General features: G+C 48.5%; 1 protein-coding gene across 1 annotated transcript in view; it reads left to right on the top strand.

The window, feature by feature from the left end:
• The first annotated feature begins 1,952 nt into the window (after nt 1–1,952).
• The window catches only part of TTYH2 (tweety family member 2), a 170,255-nt gene continuing 148,768 nt past the window's right edge, over nt 1,953–23,439 (top strand). The window contains exon 1 of the mRNA XM_068262559.1: nt 1,953–2,104. Coding sequence (XP_068118660.1) covers nt 1,976–2,104 — 129 coding nt within the window. The 5' untranslated portion in view covers nt 1,953–1,975. The remainder of the gene's footprint in view (nt 2,105–23,439) is intronic.

The following is a 23,439-nucleotide window of genomic DNA, read 5'->3' as shown; positions in this document are numbered from 1 at the left end:
CCGCCCAGGTTTACTGGGAGATATCCGGATAGCAACTATCCGGATGTCTCCCGGATCGGATTTGAGCAGCCCTAGTGGTGGACATTAGGAGAGTCCACTACACATGCCTGCTGTCCCTGTGTTCCACCAACTGGTTGAATACGCCTTCGGTAATTCCTCATGAAGGCTTTGGAAGTAGTCACATTCCCGAGTGCGCCCAAAGATGAGCGGGTCCATACTGTGAGTGTGCTTCCGCGCATGTGCAGTACGGGGGCGCCCGTTTTTTAAAAGCACTCGAGGACACAAGTGTTTCCGAAGTCTTTTGAGTAGTCCCAAAGGCGTGGACTTTCACAGGGAATAGTGGTGGGCGGAGTACAGGAAATACTCCAGTGCTAGGCCCAGAGGGTAGGGGGAGGGCCTAAAGTCTACCTTGTAGCAGGGCCATTGTGGCTCAGAGGTCTCCTCCCTATCTTCCAGATTGGGGATCTATGAGAGATGGATGTGGAGATTCCTGAGCTTAAATGTGATGGAATCAGGGTGCATCTTTACAGGGCCGCCAAAAGCCCTGGCAGTCTTTCCACACACACCACCATACACCAGCATGCCTGTGAGTTTTCCCTGGATCTGGCTGTGTGTAACAGGATTACTCACATATCTGCGCTGTTATCGTCACATCAGGTCTGAATTATCTGAACACAAGACAAGAAAGTAATGGATGGCAGATGTTAACAGAGAATTCTAACTAGCATTTTTACAAAGTCTCAAGATTCCGACAGTTAGCTTAAATTTGCATTTCCTGCTCCCATGGCGATTCCCTAGTGGGCAATATAACGCTAGAAAGGAAATTGCCTGAATATAGGTAAAAATGACTGATGTCGCTCGGTTACGGCAATGGGAGGGGCTACTGTATCAGAGGCAGGGAGAGTAGGAAGGTGGGAGCTTCATGGCCCTAGACCCTCACGGGCTGCACCCTCAGTAATTACCCCTCTGGCCCCACCCCTGAGGAGTCCAATTAGAGACAGCTGACCTCAGGCTCTAGACCTTCGCAGCTGCACTAGGATCGCCACTTTAATTTTAGCACCTGCGCAGTTTGCATAGCCGCTAATCAGGTCTACAGCCCCGCCTTCCCGGCGTCATCGCTCCCAGCCTCCCAGCGCGCTTGCAGACTTCAAGCGGGTGCTAAATTTAAAGCGGCGATCCTTATCTATATCAGATAGGGCGACCATGGGGAGGGTCGGGGTCTGCTCCGGAACCTGCAACAACATAATGGAAAGTGAAACGGATGGGGTGCGGCCTGTCTACCAGGAGGACTGCGGTGTTAAAGAGGTACCTAACTTTTTTTATGATTCGCGTCGTAAGCCGTTTCCACTTGTGGCGCAAGACTTTCTGGTGTGCGGATACTGAGATGAATCCCATCAGCCGGGCCATGCAGGGCTATGGGATTCGCATCCTCCTGCGCCATTTCGGATGCAAATGTCGGCCGAATCGCTTACGCTAGCGATTCAGTCAGCGGCGCCATTATACCCTATGGCAGAGTTTCTCCGCGCGATTTGCCTGCGGGGAAATTCGGCGCGGAAACCACACCAGTGGAGACGCCCTAACAAGGCTGGTAATAGTAAAAATCGCTACTACTATATACACGGAAGTGTATCACAAAAATAATTATTAAACGCTTTAATGAATAATAACTAAAACAGCATAACAGTAACAGTAATAAAGTGACTATAAGCTGATGTAAAAACTATAAAACTAATGTGAATATCATACAAAGAGTGACCTCTAGTGTTGCACACAATGCCATCCTTATCAATCATTATTGATTATTATTATTGTACATCTGCCGCTAGGGGCAGGGCAGGTACAGTCAGCAGATGGCCACAATCACACGCGGGTTGGATGTACGCGCAGCGCGCCCCCGCGCACAGTGTCAGTGGCCGCGCAGCGCGCCCCCGCAGAGAGTTGCCGGAGTGTTGGGAGCGGAGCGGGGATAGCGGGGATGGCGGCTGCACGCGTGGAATACATCACTCCCTGGTGGGTGTACTGGCTGCACAACGTACCCCACCTGGATCTCACCCTGCAGCCCCGGAGCAGCGACTTCCAGCCCGGAGACCCCGGCTACAGGCAGGTCAGTCAGTGTGTGCAACTGGGAGCAGCAGCCTGATCACTCCTGTGTGTAAGGGGGGCACAGCAGCCTGGTCACTCCTGTGTGTAAGGGGGGCACAGCAGCCTGGTCACTCCTGTGTGTGAGGGGGGCACAGCCTGATCACTCCTGTGTCTGTTCACTGCTGTGTGTAAGGGGGGCACAGCAGCCTGATCACTCCTGTGTGTAAGGGGGGCACAGCAGCCTGATCACTCCTGTGTCTGAGCACTGCTGTGTGTAAGGGGGGGCACAGCAGCCTGATCACTCCTGTGTGTAAGGGGGGCACAGCCTGATCACTCCTGTGTGTAAGGGGGGTACAGCCTGATCACTCCTGTGTGTAAGGGGGGCACAGCCTGATCACTCCTGTGTGTAAGGGGGGTACAGCCTGATCACTCCTGTGTGTAAGGGGGGTACAGCCTGTTCACTCCTGTGTGTAAGGGGGGTACAGCCTGATCACTCCTGTGTGTAAGGGGGGTACAGCCTGATCACTCCTGTGTGTAAGGGGGGTACAGCCTGATCACTCCTGTGTGTAAGGGGGGCACAGCCTGATCACTCCTGTGTGTAAGGGGGGCACAGCCTGATCACTCCTGTGTGTAAGGGGGGCACAGCCTGATCACTCCTGTGTGTAAGGGGGGCACAGCCTGATCACTCCTGTGTGTAAGGGGGGCACAGCCTGATCACTTCTGTGTGTAAGGGGGGCACAGCCTGATCACTTCTGTGTGTAAGGGGTGTACAGCCTGATCACTCCTGTGTGTAAGGGGGCACTCCTGTGTGTAAGGGGGCACAGCCTGATCACTCCTGTGTGTAAGGGGGGGCACAGCCTGATCACTCCTGTGTGTAAGGGGGGCACAGCAGCCTGATCACTCCTGTGTCTGATCACTCCTGTGTGTAAGGGGGGCACAGCAGCCTGGTCACTCCTGTGTGTAAAGGGGCTACAGCCTGATCATTCCTGTGTGTAAGGGGGGCACAGCCTGATCACTTCTGTGTGTAAAGGGGCTACAGCCTGATCATTCCTGTGTGTAAGGGGGGCACAGCCTGATCACTTCTCTGTGAGGGGGGCAGCAGCCCGATCACTCCTGTATGTCAGGGGGGCACAGCCTGATCACTCCTGTGTGTAGGGGGGGCACAGCCTGATCACTCCTGTGTGTAAGGGGGGCACAGCCTGATCACTCCTGTGTCTGATCACTCCTGTGTGTAAGGGGAGCACAGCCTGATCACTGCTGTGTGTAAGGGGGGCACAGCCTGATCACTCCTGTGTGTAAGGGGGGCACAGCCTGATCACTCCTGTGTGTAAGGGGGGTACAGCCTGATCACTCCTGTGTGTAAGGGGGGTACAGCCAGATCACTCCTGTGTGTAAGGGGGGCACAGCCTGATCACTCTTGTGTGTAAGGGGGCACAGCCTGATCACTCCTGTGTGTAAGGGGGGCACAGCCTGATCACTCCTGTGTGTAAGGGGGGTACAGCCTGATCACTCCTGTGTGTAAGGGGGGCACAGCCTGATCACTCCTGTGTGTGAGGGGTGCACAGCCTGATCACTCCTGTGTGTAAGGGGGGCACAGCCTGATCACTCCTGTGTGTAAGGGGGGCACAGCCTGATCACTCCTGTGTGTAAGGGGGCACAGCCTGATCACTCCTGTGTGTAAGGGGGGCACAGCCTGATCACTCCTGTGTGTAAGGGGGGTACAGCCTGATCACTCCTGTGTGTAAGGGGGGCACAGCCTGATAACTGCTGGGGGGCACAGCCTGATCACTCCTGTGTGTAAGGGGGGCACAGCCTGATCACTCCTGTGTGTAAGGGGGGCACAGCCTGATCACTCCTGTGTGTAAGGGGGGCACAGCCTGATCACTCCTGTGTGTCAGAGGGGCACAGCCTGATCACTCCTGTGTGTAAAGGGGGCACAGCCTGATCACTCCTGTGTGTAAGGGGGGCACAGGCTGATCACTGCTGGGGGGCACAGCCTGATCACTCCTGTGTGTAAGGGGTGCACAGCCTGATCACTTCTGTGTGTCAGAGGGGCACAGCCTGATCACTCCTGTGTCTGATCACTCCTGTGTCTGATCACTCCTGTGTGTCAGATGGGCACAGCCTGATCACTCCTGTGTCTGATCACTCCTGTGTCTGATCACTCCTGTGTGTCAGAGGGGCACAGCCTGATCACTCCTGTGTCTGATCACTCCTGTGTGTAAGGGGGGCACAGCCTGATCACTTCTGTGTGTGAGGGGGGCACAGGCTGATCACTTCTGTGTGTGAGGGGGGCACAGGCTGATCACTCCTGTGTGTAAGGGGGGCACAGGCTGATCACTCCTGTGTGTGAGGGGGGCACAGGCTGATCACTCCTGTGTGTGAGGGGGGCACAGGCTGATCACTCCTGTGTGTGAGGGGGGCACAGGCTGATCACTCCTGTGTGTGAGGGGGGCACAGCCTGATCACTCCTGTGTGTGAGGGGGGCACAGCCTGATCACTTCTGTGTGTGAGGGGGGCACAGGCTGATCACTCCTGTGTGTAAGGGGGGCACAGGCTGATCACTCCTGTGTGTAAGGGGGGCACAGGCTGATCACTCCTGTGTGTAAGGGGGGCACAGCCTGATCACTCCTGTGTGTAAGGGGGGTACAGCCAGATCACTCCTGTGTGTAAGGGGGGCACAGCCTGATCACTCCTGTGTGTAAGGGGGGCACAGGCTGATCACTCCTGTGTGTAAGGGGGGCACAGCCTGATCACTCCTGTGTGTAAGGGGGGCACAGCCTGATCACTCCTGTGTGTAAGGGGGGCACAGCCTGATCACTCCTGTGTGTAAGGGGGGCACAGCCTGATCACTCCTGTGTGTAAGGGGGGCACAGCCTGATCACTCCTGTGTGTAAGGGGGGCACAGCCTGATCACTCCTGTGTGTAAGGGGGGCACAGCCTGATCACTCCTGTGTGTAAGGGGGGCACAGCCTGATCACTCCTGTATGTGAGGGGGCACAGCCTGATCACTCCTGTATGTAAGGGGGGCACAGCCTGATCACTCCTGTGTGTAAGGGGGGCACAGCCTGATCACTCCTGTGTGTAAGGGGGGCACAGCCTGATCACTCCTGTGTGTAAGGGGGGCACAGCCTGATCACTCCTGTGCGTAAGGGGGGCACAGCCTGATCACTCCTGTGCGTAAGGGGGGCACAGCCTGAGTGATCACTCCTGTGTGTAAGGGGGGCACAGCCTGAGTGATCACTCCTGTGTGTAAGGGGGGCACAGCCTGAGTGATCACTCCTGTGTGTAAGGGGGGCACAGCCTGAGTGATCACTCCTGTGTGTAAGGGGGGCACAGCCTGAGTGATCACTCCTGTGTGTAAGGGGGGCACAGCCTGAGTGATCACTCCTGTGTGTAAGGGGGGCACAGCCTGATCACTCCTGTGTGTAAGGGGGGCACAGCCTGATCACTCTTTGTATGTCAGGGCACAGCCTGATCTCTCCTGTGTATTGGGGATGATGGGGTTACAGCCTGATCACTCTTTGTATGTCAGGGCACAGCCAGGGCACTTTGTGTTGATATTCGTTATGCCCATCGTGGTGAAGCAGAATGATGAGAATGCCGTTATCTTCTCAGTGGTTTCCCTTCTGCAGGATATTATTTCTCAATACTGGAGTTGGAAGTAAGATCAGATCCACAGATTACAGTGGGAATAATGGTTATTGACATCCGTTGGAAACATTCTTTGTCACCTGTAGAAATTGCTGTACCAGAGCTACCGATGAGCGCTAAGCTCCCCTCGCCCTTCTCCTATATATAGTTACTGATACCCGACTGCAGAGTGAGGGGGTCAGGTGCACCGATTAGAGATCTTTGGGCTTAATGTATCCATCCAGGCAAGGAAATTCAGCACTAGTCTACTTTAGGGGACCCAACAGGGAACCTCATCGGGAAATTCAGCTAACACGTTTGGGTTGACGGCTCTCTCTTGCTCTGCTAGATTTCAGATAGGTTGTAGTAAACCACTCCCCCACACTATTGAGCCAATCACAGAGGAGATTTCCAGGTGTAGAAGTCTGATTCCTCCTTGCGCCAGTTTTCTCTCCATTCTGTTCTGTTGTTGTGATAAACCTGCCCCAGTGATTAGACAGGTGCTTCCTCCCTTGCTTTTATCCGTGAGGGATTTGGCCATACTCTGGGGACCCCAATGAAGACACCACAATCCACTTCTTGCTTCATGTAATCTCTTTAGTGAAATCACATCTCCGTTCCCCCCTCTGGCTTTGTCTATCCTCCCAAACAGGGCTGGTAATTGCTTGCAGGCACTAATGTATATGTCTCCCTCCTATACAATGATGCTCTCACCCCTCCCCCTAGCTGTTATTTTCCTGCCCTCCAGGGATGCAGATCTGCCAGGATCTCACAGACAGTGTGTAAAAATGCCTAATGAATTTGGGGAGGCTGTTAAGTCTGTAAATTAGTGTTGTGTTTTGCACATGAGACGCGTGGAAAGCAAACTAAGTATCTAACTGGACGTGAAATGACTGTATTAGTATGCTTTTGGTGGCGTAACTAGAGGGAACAGCTCCTGGGACTGCAGGAGGGCCCAGAGGTGAGTAGGGGCCCTCCCCCAACTACTACCCTTCCCTTTCTCTGAAACTGCAGATATAGAGGTATTGTGGCTACACGTGTTATGGGCGTGAAGAGCCTGATGGCAACACTTGTTTTATGTTTTTAACCTTTGGCCACCATCTATGTTACAATATCCCGCCGCACCCAGTGTTCTCCCCAGAAATGTTTTTCCAGCCGGGTGGCATGAAAAAGTAGCCGGGTGGGGCGAGATGAGAAAATGCAGGGCCGGTGCTTCTGAGAGCAATTATGCTTACAGAATAGGAGGAGGTGAGCTGATGATAGCCGGGTGCTCATCAAAACTAGCCGGGTGGAGCACCCGGCTAAAAGAGCCTTGGGAGAACACTGCGCACCGCCTGATAGCAGCCTGACCCGGAAGTGGTGGGCGGAACTACACTACGTCCACTTGCCGCTCTGCTGCTAGCTGGCTAATAGCGGTGGGAGGCTGTGCATGATAGGAGAAGACGCTTACCACCACCGGGACTCAGCTCACTCCCTTCCACGCTACTTCTGATGACGACGGATGGATCGAGAGGCTTGCGTCCCCACCCAATCCTAAAGCTGGCCACTAACGGTCCAATTTCTAGCGAAAAATCGTTTGTGCGATCAGAAATTCTGATCAGAAGTGAAATATTGTAATACATCGTTCACTACACTATCAACGAACCAATCTTTGCTTCCTTTCTATCACATTTTTTTTCACTCGTTTATAATCGATTGTGTCCACCAATGGAGATTATTTACAACCAATTCGATCAGAATTTCTGATCGCTCGAACGATTTTTCGCTAGAAATTGGATCATTAGTGGCCACCTTAAGAGGGACATATGCGCTGATCGGCTGGGCACTCACTGACAGCCACACGAAATCCAGGTGAGACCTGTCCTGGATAGCACAGCAGTGTCTCCAATTACTTGATAATCAGAGCACTTATTTTTTTGTCTTTTTTTTTTTTATACACTTATTTTATGAGCCTTGTGAGATGGACCCCCAGGCTGTGAGGGTCACCAAGGGGAGGCAATGGGAGGGTTGTGAACGTTAAAGTGAATGGGAACCTCTATAGAAAAAAAATAAACCAAATACTCACCTAAGGAGAGGGAAGGCTCTGGGTGCTATAGAGCCTTCCCGCTCCACTCGCGGATCCATCGTTCCAGCGCTGGCTCTACCATAGCAGTAAGAAGTCCTTGGGCAAGACTTCCTAACACAGCAGGGTGGCCTCTCGAGCACGCCCTTAGTGGCTGCAGCTCTTGTGCGATTTAAGTCCAACAGGAGAAAGGCGCTGTACAATTGTTAGGATTATTAGGATTAAGTAACTTTGACGTCCTCTAAACGGGTGGTGTCTCACTCGTGTTCGCCCCTCACCTCTTTTTATACTATACGTTATGCTGTTTGGCCAAGAGTTCAGACGTGTGTCCAGAATTGTTGCCCCGAGGGATCTCTCTACCGGGTAAATATTGATGCCCTCCTCATTGAAATTTATGATCGATTTCCATGTGAAATTGATGGAAATTAGCGATCGGTCCAGAGTGAAGATTTCCATTGCTCAGTGGCCATTGGTGGCAGTAGATCAACGGCCCGTAGAGTTGCATTGAGCAGTGGGTGGCTGCTGTTCGATGGATAGATTTCTGGATGAGCAGCTGATCAGTTTTTTGTTTAAACTAATCGGTTTGTTACAAAAAGCTTCAGGTTTTCATCCCCTTCACAACGTTCGCCGTCACATTCGTGTTCCACGGCCGCCGCTCGGGTCCTCTGCACAGAAGAAACGCCAGTATACAGATCCAAGAGCCCCATCAGGAGCATCGGCCTCCCATCAGCTTGCAAAAGACCAAAGGGAATCCTTCCTGTGAACCAGGGAAGTTTTTCATTGGTCCACCACTCAGTCAACCAGTGAGAATCCTCCCTGTGGAGGGACGATTGCCACGTGGCTGTGGAGTACTAAAATCATCCAACTCAGTTTATGAAACCTCCGACCCCAGGTACCCCAAATGCTCAGACTCAGACTCCGACTCCTGAGTCTAATTCTTACCAAGGCTATGGATTTGGTAGAAAAATCATCTGACTCCTCAGTTTATTGAAATCCCCGACTCCAGGTACCCAAAATTGCTCTGACTCCTCGACTTCGGCTCCACAGCCCTGAGTTCCGAGTGGTCCATTGCAAACCAGTTGTATCTTGATGCTTCTGATGGGGATCTCGGCTCTTTATACTGGCGCTTCTTTCGTACAGTGGAGCGAACGGCAGCGGCAGGGAGGTTAAGGGCTCTGCCTCTGACACAGGAGACCTGGGTTCAAATCTTGGCTCCTCCTGTTCAGTCAGGGCTGGTGCACACCAAGCGGCTTTTTCAGCATTTTTACAGCTGCTTGCGGCTGCGTATCCGCTTGGTCAATGTATCTCAATGGGGTGGGTCACACCAGAGCTGGAGGCGTTTTGCTGAAACGCATACTCCCGGGGTGAGGCATTTTTTGGATTGTGGAGGCGTTTCTGTTAAGTATAGGAAAAACGCAAGTATAGGAAAAACGCAAACCGCTTTGAAAAACGGCAGTTCAGAGCGGTTTTGCAGGCGTTTTTGTTACAGAAGCTACAGAAAAATAAGAAAAAGCGTTTTAAAATCTGCTAGCATTTTGCGGATCTGCTAGCCGGTTTTGGTGTGCACCGGGCCTAAGCCAGCACCTATTCAGCAGGAGACCTTAGGCAAGTCTCCCTAACACTGCTACTGCCTATAGAGCGCGTCCTAGTGGCTGTAGCTCTAGCGCTTTGAGTACGCCAGGAGAAAAGCGCGATATAAATGTTCTGTGTTCATTTGTTTAGTGGACGGTGGCAGGTGAGTATGTGTGAAATGGGGGCGGCGAGCAGTCTAGTCAGAATGGACACCTCATAGGTGGGCATCCGTTGTCATTCACTTTGTCCGGATGATCTGGAAAAGCCGTGCAGGATCCAAAGTTGCACCCCACTCATCGGAATGGACTGATCTGAACGGATCAAATGACTCTGCATAGGATCTGTTTGATCCATTCCGTTTCATGCTGCTAAACTGAACTTTTTTGTGCCAGTGTGAACGAAGACTAATGCTGGGTACACACGTTGCCATTTCCCACTTGATCCGCGGGATCGATCGATTATTTCCCGCATCTTCGATTCAGTTTCGTTCGATACAGTATACAAGCATGCAAAATCGACGGCTGTATCGAACGAAACCGAATCGAACATGTCGGAAATAATCAATACCGATCGATCCCGTGGATCAAGTGGGAAATTGCAATGTGTGTACCCAGCATAAGGGTTTTCAAGCTAATCTCTGTGCTCTGTTTCCTTCTGTAACGGCGCGTACACTACACACGCCGTATTTTTACAAGCGACTGGCCCCTCAGACCCTCCCGCGGAGCAGTCGTTCTGCCAACAGTAGCACATGTGTACAAGCTGTCGGCAGACTAATAACTGTTTTTGACTGATCCGCACTGTCGGCAGAACGTCTGCTCCGCGGGAGGGTCTGACGGACCCGTCGCTTGTAAAAATACGGCGTGTGCACGCGCCTTTATGTGCCAAAGTTCAGGTCCACTTTATTGTAATGTCTTCTCCTGGGCAGTGCTCAGCCTTTCTATTGTCTATAATGATTAGCGGTTTGTCCTTGGAGCTGTAATGCTGGGAATACACAATGCGTTTTTGTTGGCATATTTAGGGCCCGTTTCCGCTATGGTAAATTTGCATGCATTATCTGTATGCAAATTCGCATAGCCATGTATTTCAATGGGCCTTTTTCCATTACAGGCTAAATTTACTTCCCTCCGTAGGCAAAAAACCCAGCTGCCTCTGTAACAATTTTCTGCGCGTTTTATGTGTTTTTGCGTTAACACATACGCATTTTCACATGCAGAAGTCAATAGTAATGACCGGCAACGGGAAAATTAACACGTGTGAATTCACATGAAAAAAATGCCCGCAAACACACACAAATTCGACTACGCAGGCGAATCTGCAAGCGTTATTTTCTATGCGGATTTGCCTAGTTATGGTGGAAATGTAACCTTACTTTCCGATCACTTTCACTTCTATGAGAAATCGATCAGAAAAATTATCGAAATCAGATCGGACCTGTTGGAAATGATCTATCGAGCCATCTATCTGCCGGAAAAACTGGTGGTGTATTCCCAGCATTAGTGGCAGGTTTTCTTATCTCAAGCTCCTGACTCACACACATCAGTGAATCAGATGCTAGAGGGAGCGTTGGAAAATACTGGTTTTCTTTTACAACGTTAAAAAAAGGGAACAAAGTTAGTTTCAATTTGACGTTTCTACTTCCTGTATGGACTATGCAGATTCAAGTATTTGAGTGATTTACTGGTGGCGAATTATACACTTATGCTGGGAAAACGCGATACCATTACCCGTCCAATCGGCTGGAATCGGCATTGGATTCCGACATGTCCAATCTGTTTCCGTTCGAGAAAGGGATACATTTTGCAAAGATATCAGGAAATCGATCCCTTTATCGATTAGGAGCAGTTTGGACATGTACACGCTACAGCTTCCTGTCTGATCACCCATCCATAGGACGGTATATTGCATTGTGTGTTCCCAGCATTAAGCCTAATACAAACATCCAATTTTGATTGCCTAATCACTGACCCAGTTTCCCCACCTCCATGTAGTATGAGAGTTAACCTACACAATCTGCTCAAAATTAGCTGTATGTGCCAGGCAACTGGTATTGATTAAAAGGAAGTAAATATGGCAGCCTCCGTATACCTCTTACTTCAGTTCCCCTTTAATTGGCCAATGTTACCACTTCCATGTGGTATGAGCCAAAAGATTTTATTCCATGAACAGACTGAGGAAGAATGCTCTTATACTACGTGGAGGTGGCAAAATTGGCCAATAAAAATTGGATGTGCGTATGTACCCTTGAGTTAGGCAGGCTTCCCACTAGTGGCTGAATAGTGTCATTGTTAAGGGCTTTGCCTCTGACACAGGAGACTGGGGTTTGAATCTAGTCTCTTCTTGTTCAGTAAGCCAGCACCTATTCAGTAAGGAGACATTGGGCAAGACTCTCTAACACTGCTACTGCCTATAGAGCGCACCCTAGTGGCTGCAGAGTCAGGAGAAAAGCACGATGTGTCTTTGTCTTGCGAGTTGTTTTGCCAAAGTTTGCAAGCTTTTTTTTGTATCGCAAAGCTCAAACAACTGCCTAATAAAATAATGGTTCATAGCAACTCACATTAAGTGCCTAACCTAGACAAAACTGAGCTCCTGATCTTTCCACCCATGCTGCTGCACCCCTCCCAGATTTCCACCTCACAATCGACAACACAGCCATTGTCCCTACCTCCCAGGCCCGCTGTCTGGGTGTCACCTTGGACTCTGAACTCTCCTTCATCCCCCACATCGAAAACCTCACCAGAGCCTGCAATTTCCACTTCTGTAATATCTCCAAGATCCGCCCCTTCTTAACCCCGGACATGACCAAACTGCTCATCCATGCCCTCATCATCTCCCACCTTGATTACTGTAACTCCCTCCTTTCTGGACTCCCCTTGAAACGCATTGCCCCCCTGCAATCAGTGATGAACGCGGCTGCAAGACTCATCCATTCTTTGCGATGCTCCAATTCCACATCTCCCCTTTGTGAATCCCTGCACTGGCTCCCTATCAGATTCAGGATAAGTTTCAAGATTCTATGCCTGGCGTATAAATCTGTGCACAAAACCTGTGCTACCTACATCTCAGAGCTTGTTCACAGGTATACACTGATCGTCCCCTCCAATCCTCCAACGACCTTGGCCAAACGCATTTCCCACTCCCATGTCGCGCCTGCAGGATTTCTCAAGAGCTGCCCCCACCCTCTGGAACTCCCTTCCACCACTCATGACTTGCTCCCTTCTTCAACACATTCAAGCAAGCCCTCAAAATCCACCTCTTTAAGATGGCATACCCACCCCCTACCACATAGTAACTCTGTACTGAATATTTATTCCACAGCCCTACCTAGTAAACCCCCCCAGCCCCCCCCCACCTTAGATTGTAAGCCTCTGGCAAGGTTCTCCTTTCCTTAGTGTAGTCTACAGGATCGTGTGCTCCTGTCCTACGACAGCCTGTACTTGTATTACTGGGCCTACCTAACCAGCCCATATTGCATGATCATGTATTTTGTACAATTTGTATGTATAACTTTGTCCTATATTGTAGAACCTTGTTATGTCTGTCAACCTTGTATCATTGTATATATTTATTGTCCAGCGCTGCGTAATATAGATAGAAAGGACCAGTGTGGTTTGAGTTATAAAGCAACTTATTTTTCTTATGAAAACTTTGTTATGCATAACGAGGGGTGTGACAGGGGCGTGACTTAAGTGGGAGGTATGGCAAGCATGCAGACCAGATGTCTCTGACTAAAGTGTGACTGCATTAGCTGCATGCTTGCTTCAGGTGTGTGATTCAGACTCTACTAATGCATGACAGATCAGTAGGACAGCCATGGAACTGGTATAGTTTAAAAGGAAATAAAAATGGCACCCTCCATTCCCCTCTCACTTCAGGTGTCCTTTAAAGTGGAGCTGAACTCTTGCCCAGGACAGAAGGAAAACAGAGAGAGATGCACCCTGTGTGTATTTAGAGAGTTTAGCCTGTTTAATTCACCCTCATCTGTGACTAATGACAACTGTAATTTGACCCCTTGCCCTGTCAGCTGGCTGCTTAGGCAGAGCAGCTAATTATTAGACACAGGATGTTAACACAATGGGCCTGATTCACAAAGCGGTGCTAACAGTTAGCACGCTGGTGAAAAGCCCTTTATCACGCCTAAACTCTGTTTAGGCGTGATAAGTTTAGGCATTATAAGTTTAGGCATTATAAGTTTAGGTGTGATAAGTTTAGGTGTGATACGTTTAGTCATGATAAGTTTAGGTGTGATAAGTTTTTTTAGGCGTGATACGTTTATGTGTGATACGTTTAGGCGTGATACGTTTAGGCGTGATACGTTTAGTCGTGATACGTTTAGTCGTGATACGTTTAGTCGTGATACGTTTAGTCATGATACGTTTAGGCGTGATACTTTTAGTCATAAGTTTAGGTGTGATAAGTTTTTAGGCGTGATAAGTTTAAGCACCAACTGGGTTAGCACCGCAGTGCACAGCTGATCAAAAGTTTTGCGCTAGCAAAGTCTGCTGCACTTTGCATAGAGTTTAATGGCGCTGCTTTGCGTGCGGGACTTTGCCTGCGATCTAAACTTATCTAAACTTAGCATGCCTAAACTTATCATGCCTAAACTGAGTTTAGACATGATAAAAATGGTTATCACGCCTAAAGTCTCTAACTGGGTTAGCACCGCTTTGTGAATCGAGCCCTATATCTTCTTGCGTGAAAGCAGGAAGTAGTCACACTGGAGATTGATTGCAGGATTTGTGTCAGCTGTTGCGCATCTTTTAGAGCAGAGAGGAAGTTCTGAGTTCAGGTTCCACTGTAATCCAGAGGAAGAAGATGAGTTGCCGGTTGCATTTGACCCATGAAACAGGAGTTTACCTGCTTTGCTTTTATATACCGTTTATGTTCACATTGCAGTCTGATTGCTGTTAGAATTTGGCTTGCTGAGTTTGGTTCTGGTTGGGCTTCAAAAACAGAAGAATTGCATGATGGGAAGGCATGGCTGCGATCTGGGCACGTGCACGACATTCGCTGACCCCAAACACACATCTCAGTGTGATTAGGGAGACGCAACTCTGATTGGCCGCCGCGGCTTAGCGCACAAGACCTCCGTGCTGCATTTTGCCACTTTGAATCAGCCGGTGGCGGGTTGACGTGCGTCTCCAGGATGACAGCTCTGTCGTGTAATATTTAGGGTGTGATTATGAAATGTGACAATGGGGGACGGGTAGGGCTTAAAGAGGAACTCCAGTGAAAATAATGCAATAAAAATAGTGCTTCATTTTTACAATAATTATGTATAAATGCTCAATGTAAAATCTTTCCTCTCCCCGATTTACATTCTGACATTTATCACATGGTGACATTTTTACTGTGGGCAGGTTATGTAGCTGCTGCATGCTGTTTTTGCTGTTAGAGACAGCTGTAAACAGCTGTTTCCTGTCTGTGAACATTGTTACATTGTAACAAACTGCCAAAAGTACAGCGGTCCCAGAGCTTCTTGTGGGAGGGGTTTCAGCACAAAATCAGTCATACAGCGCCCCCTGATGGTCTGTTTGTGAAAAGCATTATATTTCTCATGTAAAAGGGGGTATCAGCTACTGACTGGGATAAAGTTCAATTCTTGGTTGGAGTTTCTCTTTAAAGTGACCTGCGTCCAAAACCTGCCGAGTAGCGTGAACCTGTGAAAACGTTACGCACATTGCTATCTCATGATTGCTCTGTCTTGCTGTAAGTTTGCTTCACTTAGAGGAATGCTTTTTATTATGTTTGTGGAATGACTGTAGCCTGGATTGTAAATTGTGCCCGCCCCTTCCTGACTCGCTAAACTGCTCCCAGCGGCGTCACTAAGGAGCTTTGGGCCCCAGTACTAGTTTTATATCCCCCCCCCCCCAAACACTCTATATATAACAATTGCGCTTTGAGTCCTATGGGAGAAAAGCGCTTTACAAATGTTATTGTATTGTATATGGCGCAACTAAAACTGCCAAGGACAGCCACAGTGTCAGAGGTGGAGGAAGGGGATGGGGAACAGCTTGTTAATGATTACTGCTATTCAAAGCATCTATAAAAGTGATTATTACCAGCACAGGACCAATAGAGAGCTAATACTGTGGTTGAGATAAGGTCTCTCAGGGCCCCTCTGGCGCAAGGGCCCTCTTGCGGTTGCTACCTCTGCACCCTGTATTGCTACGCCACTGGCTGCTGCCTCTGGCTCCATCTCTAGTCATGTGATATATAGGTGCTAGTATTAGTGAGCGTCGGTATTTAATTAACCTAGCACAGCTCTACTTACCTTAAAGAGAACCTGTACTGAGTAAAATTATTTAAAATAAACACATGAGGTAACTTCAAATAAATATTACACACTTACCTTGACATCAGTTCCTCTCAGAAGCTCACCATTTTCTTCTGACAATGATCCCTTCCAGTTCTGACAACATTTTGTCAGAACTGAAATATATCAGTTGCTGTTAGTTATAGATCAGTTGCTGTCAGTTACAGCTGAGAGGAGAAATGATGTGTCCATGTTTCCCTATGGCTCAAGCGGGCGATATTACAGTTTAACTATGTGCTGACCAGGAAGCTGTTATGGGTAATAGCTATTTTCAAAATGGAGGACGGAGAATTCCCTTGATCACAGTGGACAAACAGGACACAGGAGAGGAAAAATAGATTGAACAGTAGACTATACAGGAGGTAAGTATGACTTGTGTATGTTTATTTTGACTTTTAATTCTCAGTACAGGTTTTCTTTAAAGAGAAACTGTAACCAAGAACTTCATTAAATTAAATTATTAAATTCATTATTAAATTATTTTTACGGGAGTTCCGCTTTAATGCCAACCTGGGACATTTAAAAATGAAAAAGTTGTATCATTACCTCGGTAGAGGGAAGCCTCTGGACCCCCCATCAATGTTGACCCCCAAATCTTGCGGTCATGCTCCTGCTTGTGAATGGGCGTGGCCACACTGTGCAGGGGCAGGACGGCCTGTGCAGTAGCATGGAGCCGTCACTCTGGCTCGGCAGACAAAGCAGAGTCCATGCTGTGCTAGTGCGCTGGCCCGAGATGCCTGCCCCTGCGCAGTGTGATCGAGCTCCGTCGGCAAGGCCTTGATGATGGGCTTTGGGGGTCCCAGCCCTGGAATGGCGAGATGGAGGGGGACAGCGGAAGCCTTTGGATTATCCAGAGGCTTTCCTCTACCGGGTGAGTACCCTAACTGGGCACTTTTTTCCACATCAGGTACACTTTTAGCTGAGTTCACACATGAAATAAAACTCAGCAGAGGTCGGCCAATAAGAACCGCCTTGGTACTAGTTCACTTCAGGGGACAATTGTCCAATCACAGCACCGTCTTACAGCACAAACTGTTGTGATTGGCCAAATAGTGTGGGCGTAGTTTACTACAACCTAGCAGTGCAAGAGGGTGTCGTCTACCCAATCACATTAGCTGAATTTCACCGAGGTCCCCTGCTGGTTCCCCTAAAGTGATCTAGGGTCACTGCCTCTGCCAATAATCTCACGTGTGTACAGCGCCCCCCTATGCTCAGTGCCCCCTATCCTCAGAATGTGTCACTAGCCTAGAGGCTAACAAAGGTTCTGTACAGCCTCAGCCCTGCAATGTCACCTGAAGAATTCAGCCCGTATACAAGGCTTTTGGGTGCATACAATCATTCAATTTGATTGACCAATTTTAAGGCTAGGTGCACACTTGCAGAAATGCAAGCGTTGCGGAAAACGCTGCGTTTTTGCTGCTAAGGGCCCGTTCTCACGGCAAACCGCTAGCGGTTCTGCAAGAACCGCTACACAATGTAGCGAGTGGCAGTGTTCTCACTGCTGCGGTTGCGGTTAGCGATAACCGCAACCCCGCTGCATGCATCGGTTTGCCGGCGACGAGCGTCCCGCGATTAACGATCGTGATTAGCTTGCACAGCACGCTAATCGCGATCGCTCCAATACCGCCGCAGTGTCCAGTGACTTTTCCACGCTAATCGTGGGAAAATCACTCTCGCAAAACGCCGCAGGTGTGAACGGGCCCTTAGAATGGAAGTTTGCGTTTTTGATGCATGTGTTTTCAAAAATGCTGGTTTTGTTGCATAACCTTCAAAAACGAATGAGTCAATGGAAACGCAATGGTATGCATTTTCCATGCATTTTTCTATGTGTTTTTGGTTAAAAGAATTGTTTGATGTATTGCTGCTTCCTGTTGTCTTCCTAATGATTTGCATAGAACACGAAAGAAAAACGCATACGTGTTTTGTATATGCGAACCTCAAACGCATAAAAACGCCCAAAATGAAACCTGACATAAAACGCAGCCTTTCATGTCATGTCATGTGTGCACTCAGCCTAAAAGTAAGTATAGAAATCGTGCATGTAAACAAAGTGGTGGACACAATCGAGACAGGCGAAATGGGCTCAGGAAATTTGGGCTCACCATAGGCCGTAATGTGGATTAGACAGCAATTTGGGCGCTGTCAAAGGACGGAGCCCAAATTACTATAAAACCAGTGTAAGGTGGCCACCAGCAATAGCTGGAAGCTGAATTACGTACCGTATATCCCCAGTGTCCATGGCAGCCAGGATGAGGAATAGTAACTAAATACGCCACGACTGAAAGGGCAACTGGAGTGAGAGGTATATGGAGGCTGACATGTTTATTTCCTTTTAAGCAATACCAATTGCCTGGCAGCCCTGCTGATCCTCTGCCTCTAATACTATTAGCCACAGCCCCTGAACAAGCATGCAGCAGATCAGGTGTTTCAGACTTTAAAGTCAGATCTGACCAGACTAGCTGCATGCTTGTTTCTGGTGTTATTCAGATACTACTGCAGAGAAATAGACCAGCAGGGCTGCCAGGCAACTGGTATTAATTAACCACTTGAGGACTGCAGGGCTAAACCCTAGTGACCAGGCAATTTTTAGCTAAATTGGCCACTGCAGCTTTAAGGCCTTGCTGCAGGGCCGCACAACTCAGCACACAAGTGATTTCCCCCCCCCCCTTTTCTCCCCACCAACAGAGCTCTCTGTTGGTGGGGTCTGATCGCTCCCCCCATGTTTATTTTTTTAAAAATAAATATTATTGTTATGTTTTTTTTACTTAAAACCCCTGTTTCTTTAAGTTTATTCCCACCCTCGCTCCCTCCCTCCCCACAGCCAGCCAATTATGGCGATCGGCTGTCATGGGCTTCTGCCTATGAGAGCCGATCGCTCTCTTGTCCCCCAGGGGGACAGCCGTGTCACACGGCTGTCCCCAGTGCAGCGCTGCTGCTGATCGCAGCGCTGCACCTAGAAATAGACGGCGTGATCGCCGTCTAACAGTCTCCCGAGCGGCAATAGCCGCTCGGAGAAGGCGGGGCGGAGCTCCGCCCTCCGAGCATGAGATGCGCGCGCACTATGCGCGCGATCTCATGCAAAACAGAGCCCCAGGACTTTACGCCAATTGGCGTTAGGTGGTCCTGGGGCTGCCGCCGCGGCCACGCCTACTGGCGTGACGCGGGCGGCAGAAGGTTAAAAGGAAATAAATATGGCAGCCTCCATATACCTCTCTCTTCAGTTCCCCTTTAAGCTGGAGCAGTATGAGATGTTTTCTGGCTTAGCCCTGTGCCAGAATTTCCCATCACCTTAATTACATACATGCGGACACAATACATTTTTCACAAGTCTAATGCGTTTACTGCTGCAATACTGCTCGTTTCCTCTCCTTTCTGGATTTAGCTGGTGGGTGGATCAGCCAGGTGTGATTATGTGATGCCCAAAGCAGGAAGAACAATAGATCCTGCCGTCTTACTACATCTCCCAGCATTCCCTTATGACAGATTTACACAGTAGAGGGTGGACGAGGCTTGCAGGTTACCTGAATCCAGTGTTGAGTAGTTATAAAGGGAACATGACCTGAGAGGTATATGGAGGCTGCCATATGTATTTCCTTTTAAACAATAATAGTTACCTGGCTGCCCTGCTGATCCTCTGCCTCTGATTTTAGACGTAGACCCTGAACAAGCATGCAGCAGATTAGATGTTTCTGACTGAAGTCTGACTGCATTAGCGGCACGCTTTTTTCTGACACTACTGCAGCTAAAGAGATCAGCAGGACATCCAGGCAACTGGTATTGTTCAAAAGGAAATCAATATGGCAGCCTCCATATCCCTCTCACTTCAGGCTCCCTATAAGACCACAGTTTAGTGTCAGAAAGCTAGAGACAATAGAGCTTTTATCCTTGTCTATACGGCTTCACAGCTGCACAATGTTTTCTTTGCATTAAGAAAAGATCCAGAGGTAATAATTACCATTTAAAGGGGTTCATTGGTGGTGTAAAAAAAAAAAAAAAAAAGACACTTACCTGGGGCTTCTACCGGCCTACTGCAGCTGTCATGTCCTGCGCCGCCCTCCTAACAAGACGAATAGTGCTCGCTCCCGCGCGCGTCATCAGGAGCTTACTGTGCAGGCGCAGTGCAAAGTTTTCTTGTACAGCGTTTGCGCAGTAAGCTCCCAATGACTGCGTGCATGAGTGCGCAAGTGCACGGCTACGCAGCCGCAGTCTAATTACATAGTTATTTGGGTTGAAAAAAGACATGCGTCCATCGAGTTCAACCAGAGAACAAAGGGACAAACAGCTCATCCGCCAAGCTTTTATATTGCCCTCTGATGTATTTATACATGTTAATTAGATCTCCTCTAAGGCGTCTTTTCTCTAGACTAAATAAACCCAGTTTATCTAACCTTTCTTGGTAAGCGAGACCTTCCATCCCACGTATCAATTTTGTTGCTCGTCTCTGCACCTGCTCTAAAGCTACGTACACACATGCGACAACGATCGTTCGTTGTGAACGACAAACAAACTTTTAATTGACGAAAGAACAACCTAAGTAAAGTTAGTTTTTAAAGGTGTGTAACGATCTGATCTGATCTGTTAGAACGAACGTTACATCACGTAAAGCAACTATTGCGCTTGCGCATAAAAATGAAAAGTTCCATGGAAAAATAGCGAAATGCGCATGTCAAGCCTAGTACGAACGATCGTTTCTAACGATGTACTACTTTTGCAAACGATCGTCATTGGAAAAAATCCGCCGAGCTATATCGTTCGTTTTTAACGAACTAGCTTGTCCGTCGTTAGACTTAATGATCACTGGCTCCTTTTTTTTTAAACGATCGCCGTTTGAAATGATCGGGGAACGATCGTTTCAAACGACTATAGTCGCATGTGTGTATGCACCTTAAGACTGCAATATCTTTCCTGTAATGTGGTGCCCAGAACTGAATTCCATATTCCAGATGTGGCCTTACTAGAGAGTTATACTGGGGCAATATTATGCTCGCATCTCGAGTTTTTATTTCCCTTTTAATGCATCCCAAAATTTTATTAGCTTTAGCTAATTAGACGCGTTATTAGACTGGCACCGGCGGTGGGGAACCGTGGATCGGAGGAGGACGGCGCGGGACATGACAGCTGCAGGGGACGATAGAGGCCCCAGGTAAGTGTCTTTTTTTGGTTTTTTAACACCACCAAAGAACCCCTTTAAAGGACAAGGGATATGGAGTGAGAGGGATAAGGAGGCTGACATATTTATTGCCTTTTAAACAATGCAAATTACCTGGCTGCCCTGCTGGTCCTCTGCCTCTAATGCTTTCAGCCGTATACCCTGAACAAGCATGCAGCAGATCAGGTGTTCTGACAGATCTGACTAGATTAGCTGCATGCTTGTTTCTGGTGTGATTCAGACACTACTGCGGCCAAATAGATCAGCAGGGCTGCCAGGCAACTGGTATTGTTTACAAGGAAATAAATATGGCAGCCTCCATATACCTCTCACTTCAATAGTCCTTTAAACCAATCAGAGCGATTGCTTTGAGAATTAGCTTTGTTTAATGCGGAACTACTTCCTCGCTATAAGATAAGCAAGAGCATAATAACCTTTAAAGAAACAAACATTCATTTGTTACAGCTGATATAAATCCTGCAATACAGCTGCAGTTTGTCTACTTCCTGCTTTCATGGAAACAGACATATTGTTTACAGCCTGTGCTTTAAAATGAGTTTATCTGCCATGGCAGTCAGCTGACACAGGGGAGAGATCAAATTATAACTTGCCATTAGTCACAGATGAGGGGGAATTAGACAGGCTAAACTCTCTAAATACATACAGGGTGCATTTCTCTGTGTTTGCCTTCTTTCCTGTGCAAGAGTTCAGGTGCTCGTTAATGTTGGTTTTAGATATTGGAATGCATTGGATGTGGCGTAAATGGCTTGTTTGGCCAAGTGCTGCAGAACAGGTAGTGATGCAGGTAATACGAGGGTCCGTTCTGTATGGCGTAGACCGTGCGGTGATATCGGCGGCCTCAGCAGGCGCTGTGTTAAATAGCAGATGTGACGGCGGGACATAAACTCCCCTTTGATGAAAGGTTTGCAGGCCGTAGTTAACATAACTCTCGGGGTAATGGAGGGCTAATGTGTAAAAATGGACCCGTTCCGCTCTCATAATGGAGGCTAATGAGTGGGTAGGGAGAGGCCATATACATGGGTATTATTATCCTTCATTCCCAGCGCTATAAATGGCAGAGGAAGGGGGGACTGGTAATCTTTCTCTGCGTAATCTCTATTTAAGGTGCGTTATTTAACCCTGTAATAGGGGTTAGCTTTTTACAAACCCACTTTTTTGTCCTTTTTGCTTTTACAAGCCTTAAAGTACCCGAGCCGAAGCAAAATGAGATACTTCCCTAAAGGGAGGAAAGCCTCAGGATCCTATTGAGGTTTCCCTCCCTGCTGTGTTACCCCCAAAGCATTGTCGCTAATCCTATCGGGGCGCACAGCTCTTTTTCCTCCAGCGTGACCGTGCAATAGCCGACGCCGCGCAAGCGGGCTGTAGTTTGCCCAGCGCTGGTTTAGCCTGTTTAATTCCCCCTCATCTGTTTACTAATCACAAGTTGTAATTGGACTCCTCCGCTGTCAGCTGACTGCCATGGCAGAGCAGCTAATTTGTACACAGGATGCTAAAGGGACTCAGTGCTGATATATAAAAAAAAGATTTATACATACCTGGGGCTTCTCCTGTGGCTCTGACTGAAGTGACAGGACCCGGTTCCCGAAACTGCAGATAGCGGAGGACGGCGGCGTGGGAGCGATCCGAGTGGATGGGGCTGGAGGAAGCCCCAGGTATGTGTAAATCTCTTTTTATATCTCAGCTCTGGTACACTTTAACCCTCTGGAAGCAGGAAGTAGACACACTGCAGATTCTTTGCAGGATTTGTATCGTCTGTAACAAAGGAATGTTTTTTTCTTTAATGGTTGTTATGCTGTTGCTTATCTTTTAGCGCAGAGAGGAAGTTCGGAGTTCGGGTCCGCTTGGAAGTTTTCCATGTTCGATGTCCGGGATAGGTGCGCGTTCAGCAGTGGTTGTTCCTGTAGTTTATTTATAGGCACAACCCTTTGTCTTTATGGGCCTCGGTGAATTGAAGCATATTTCCATGTTTCTAATGCTGGGAATACACAGCTCGATTCTGAGCCACTTAGACGGCTCGATAGATAATTTCCGACATGTCCGAGGTCCGGCCCGACCGTTTCCCCGCTCGATTCTGCATGGAGGACAATGGGAAAAGATAAGAAAAACGAATGGAATATGAGAGAATCGCCCGTAGAATCGAGCACGGAAAATGATCTGCCGCGGAATCGAGCGTCAAAATCGACCCGCGTATTCACAGCATAAAGCTAGGAATACACCATGAGATTTTTGGGCAGAGAGATGAGTCGATAGATAATTTCCGTCAGGTCCGATCTGATTTCCGATCGTTTTTCTGATCGATTTCTCATAGATAGAAATGGAAAAAAACGATCGGCACGTAAATCTGCTGAAAAATCTTCTTGTGTATTCTTAACATAATATGTTTCCATTGGTTTTCAGGAACTGCATTGGAAGCATTTTGTGTTTTCTGAACATAATTCCGCTTTCTGAGCTTCCTTAATGTTATCGGCCGGTCTGCCACCTTCTATCCTGAGCGCCCCCCCCCCAGGAGGCCACCTCACCGGGGTGGGGAGATCCATACAAGCCGTACATTGTGGTCACCCATCTAATAGCAGGTGCAGAAAGGGTCCCTCAGGGGACAAGAGGTCA

Source organism: Hyperolius riggenbachi, chromosome 12, assembly GCF_040937935.1.
Source record: "Hyperolius riggenbachi isolate aHypRig1 chromosome 12, aHypRig1.pri, whole genome shotgun sequence".
NCBI lineage: Eukaryota > Metazoa > Chordata > Amphibia > Anura > Hyperoliidae > Hyperolius > Hyperolius riggenbachi.
This window is presented reverse-complemented; position numbering and strand designations above follow the sequence as displayed.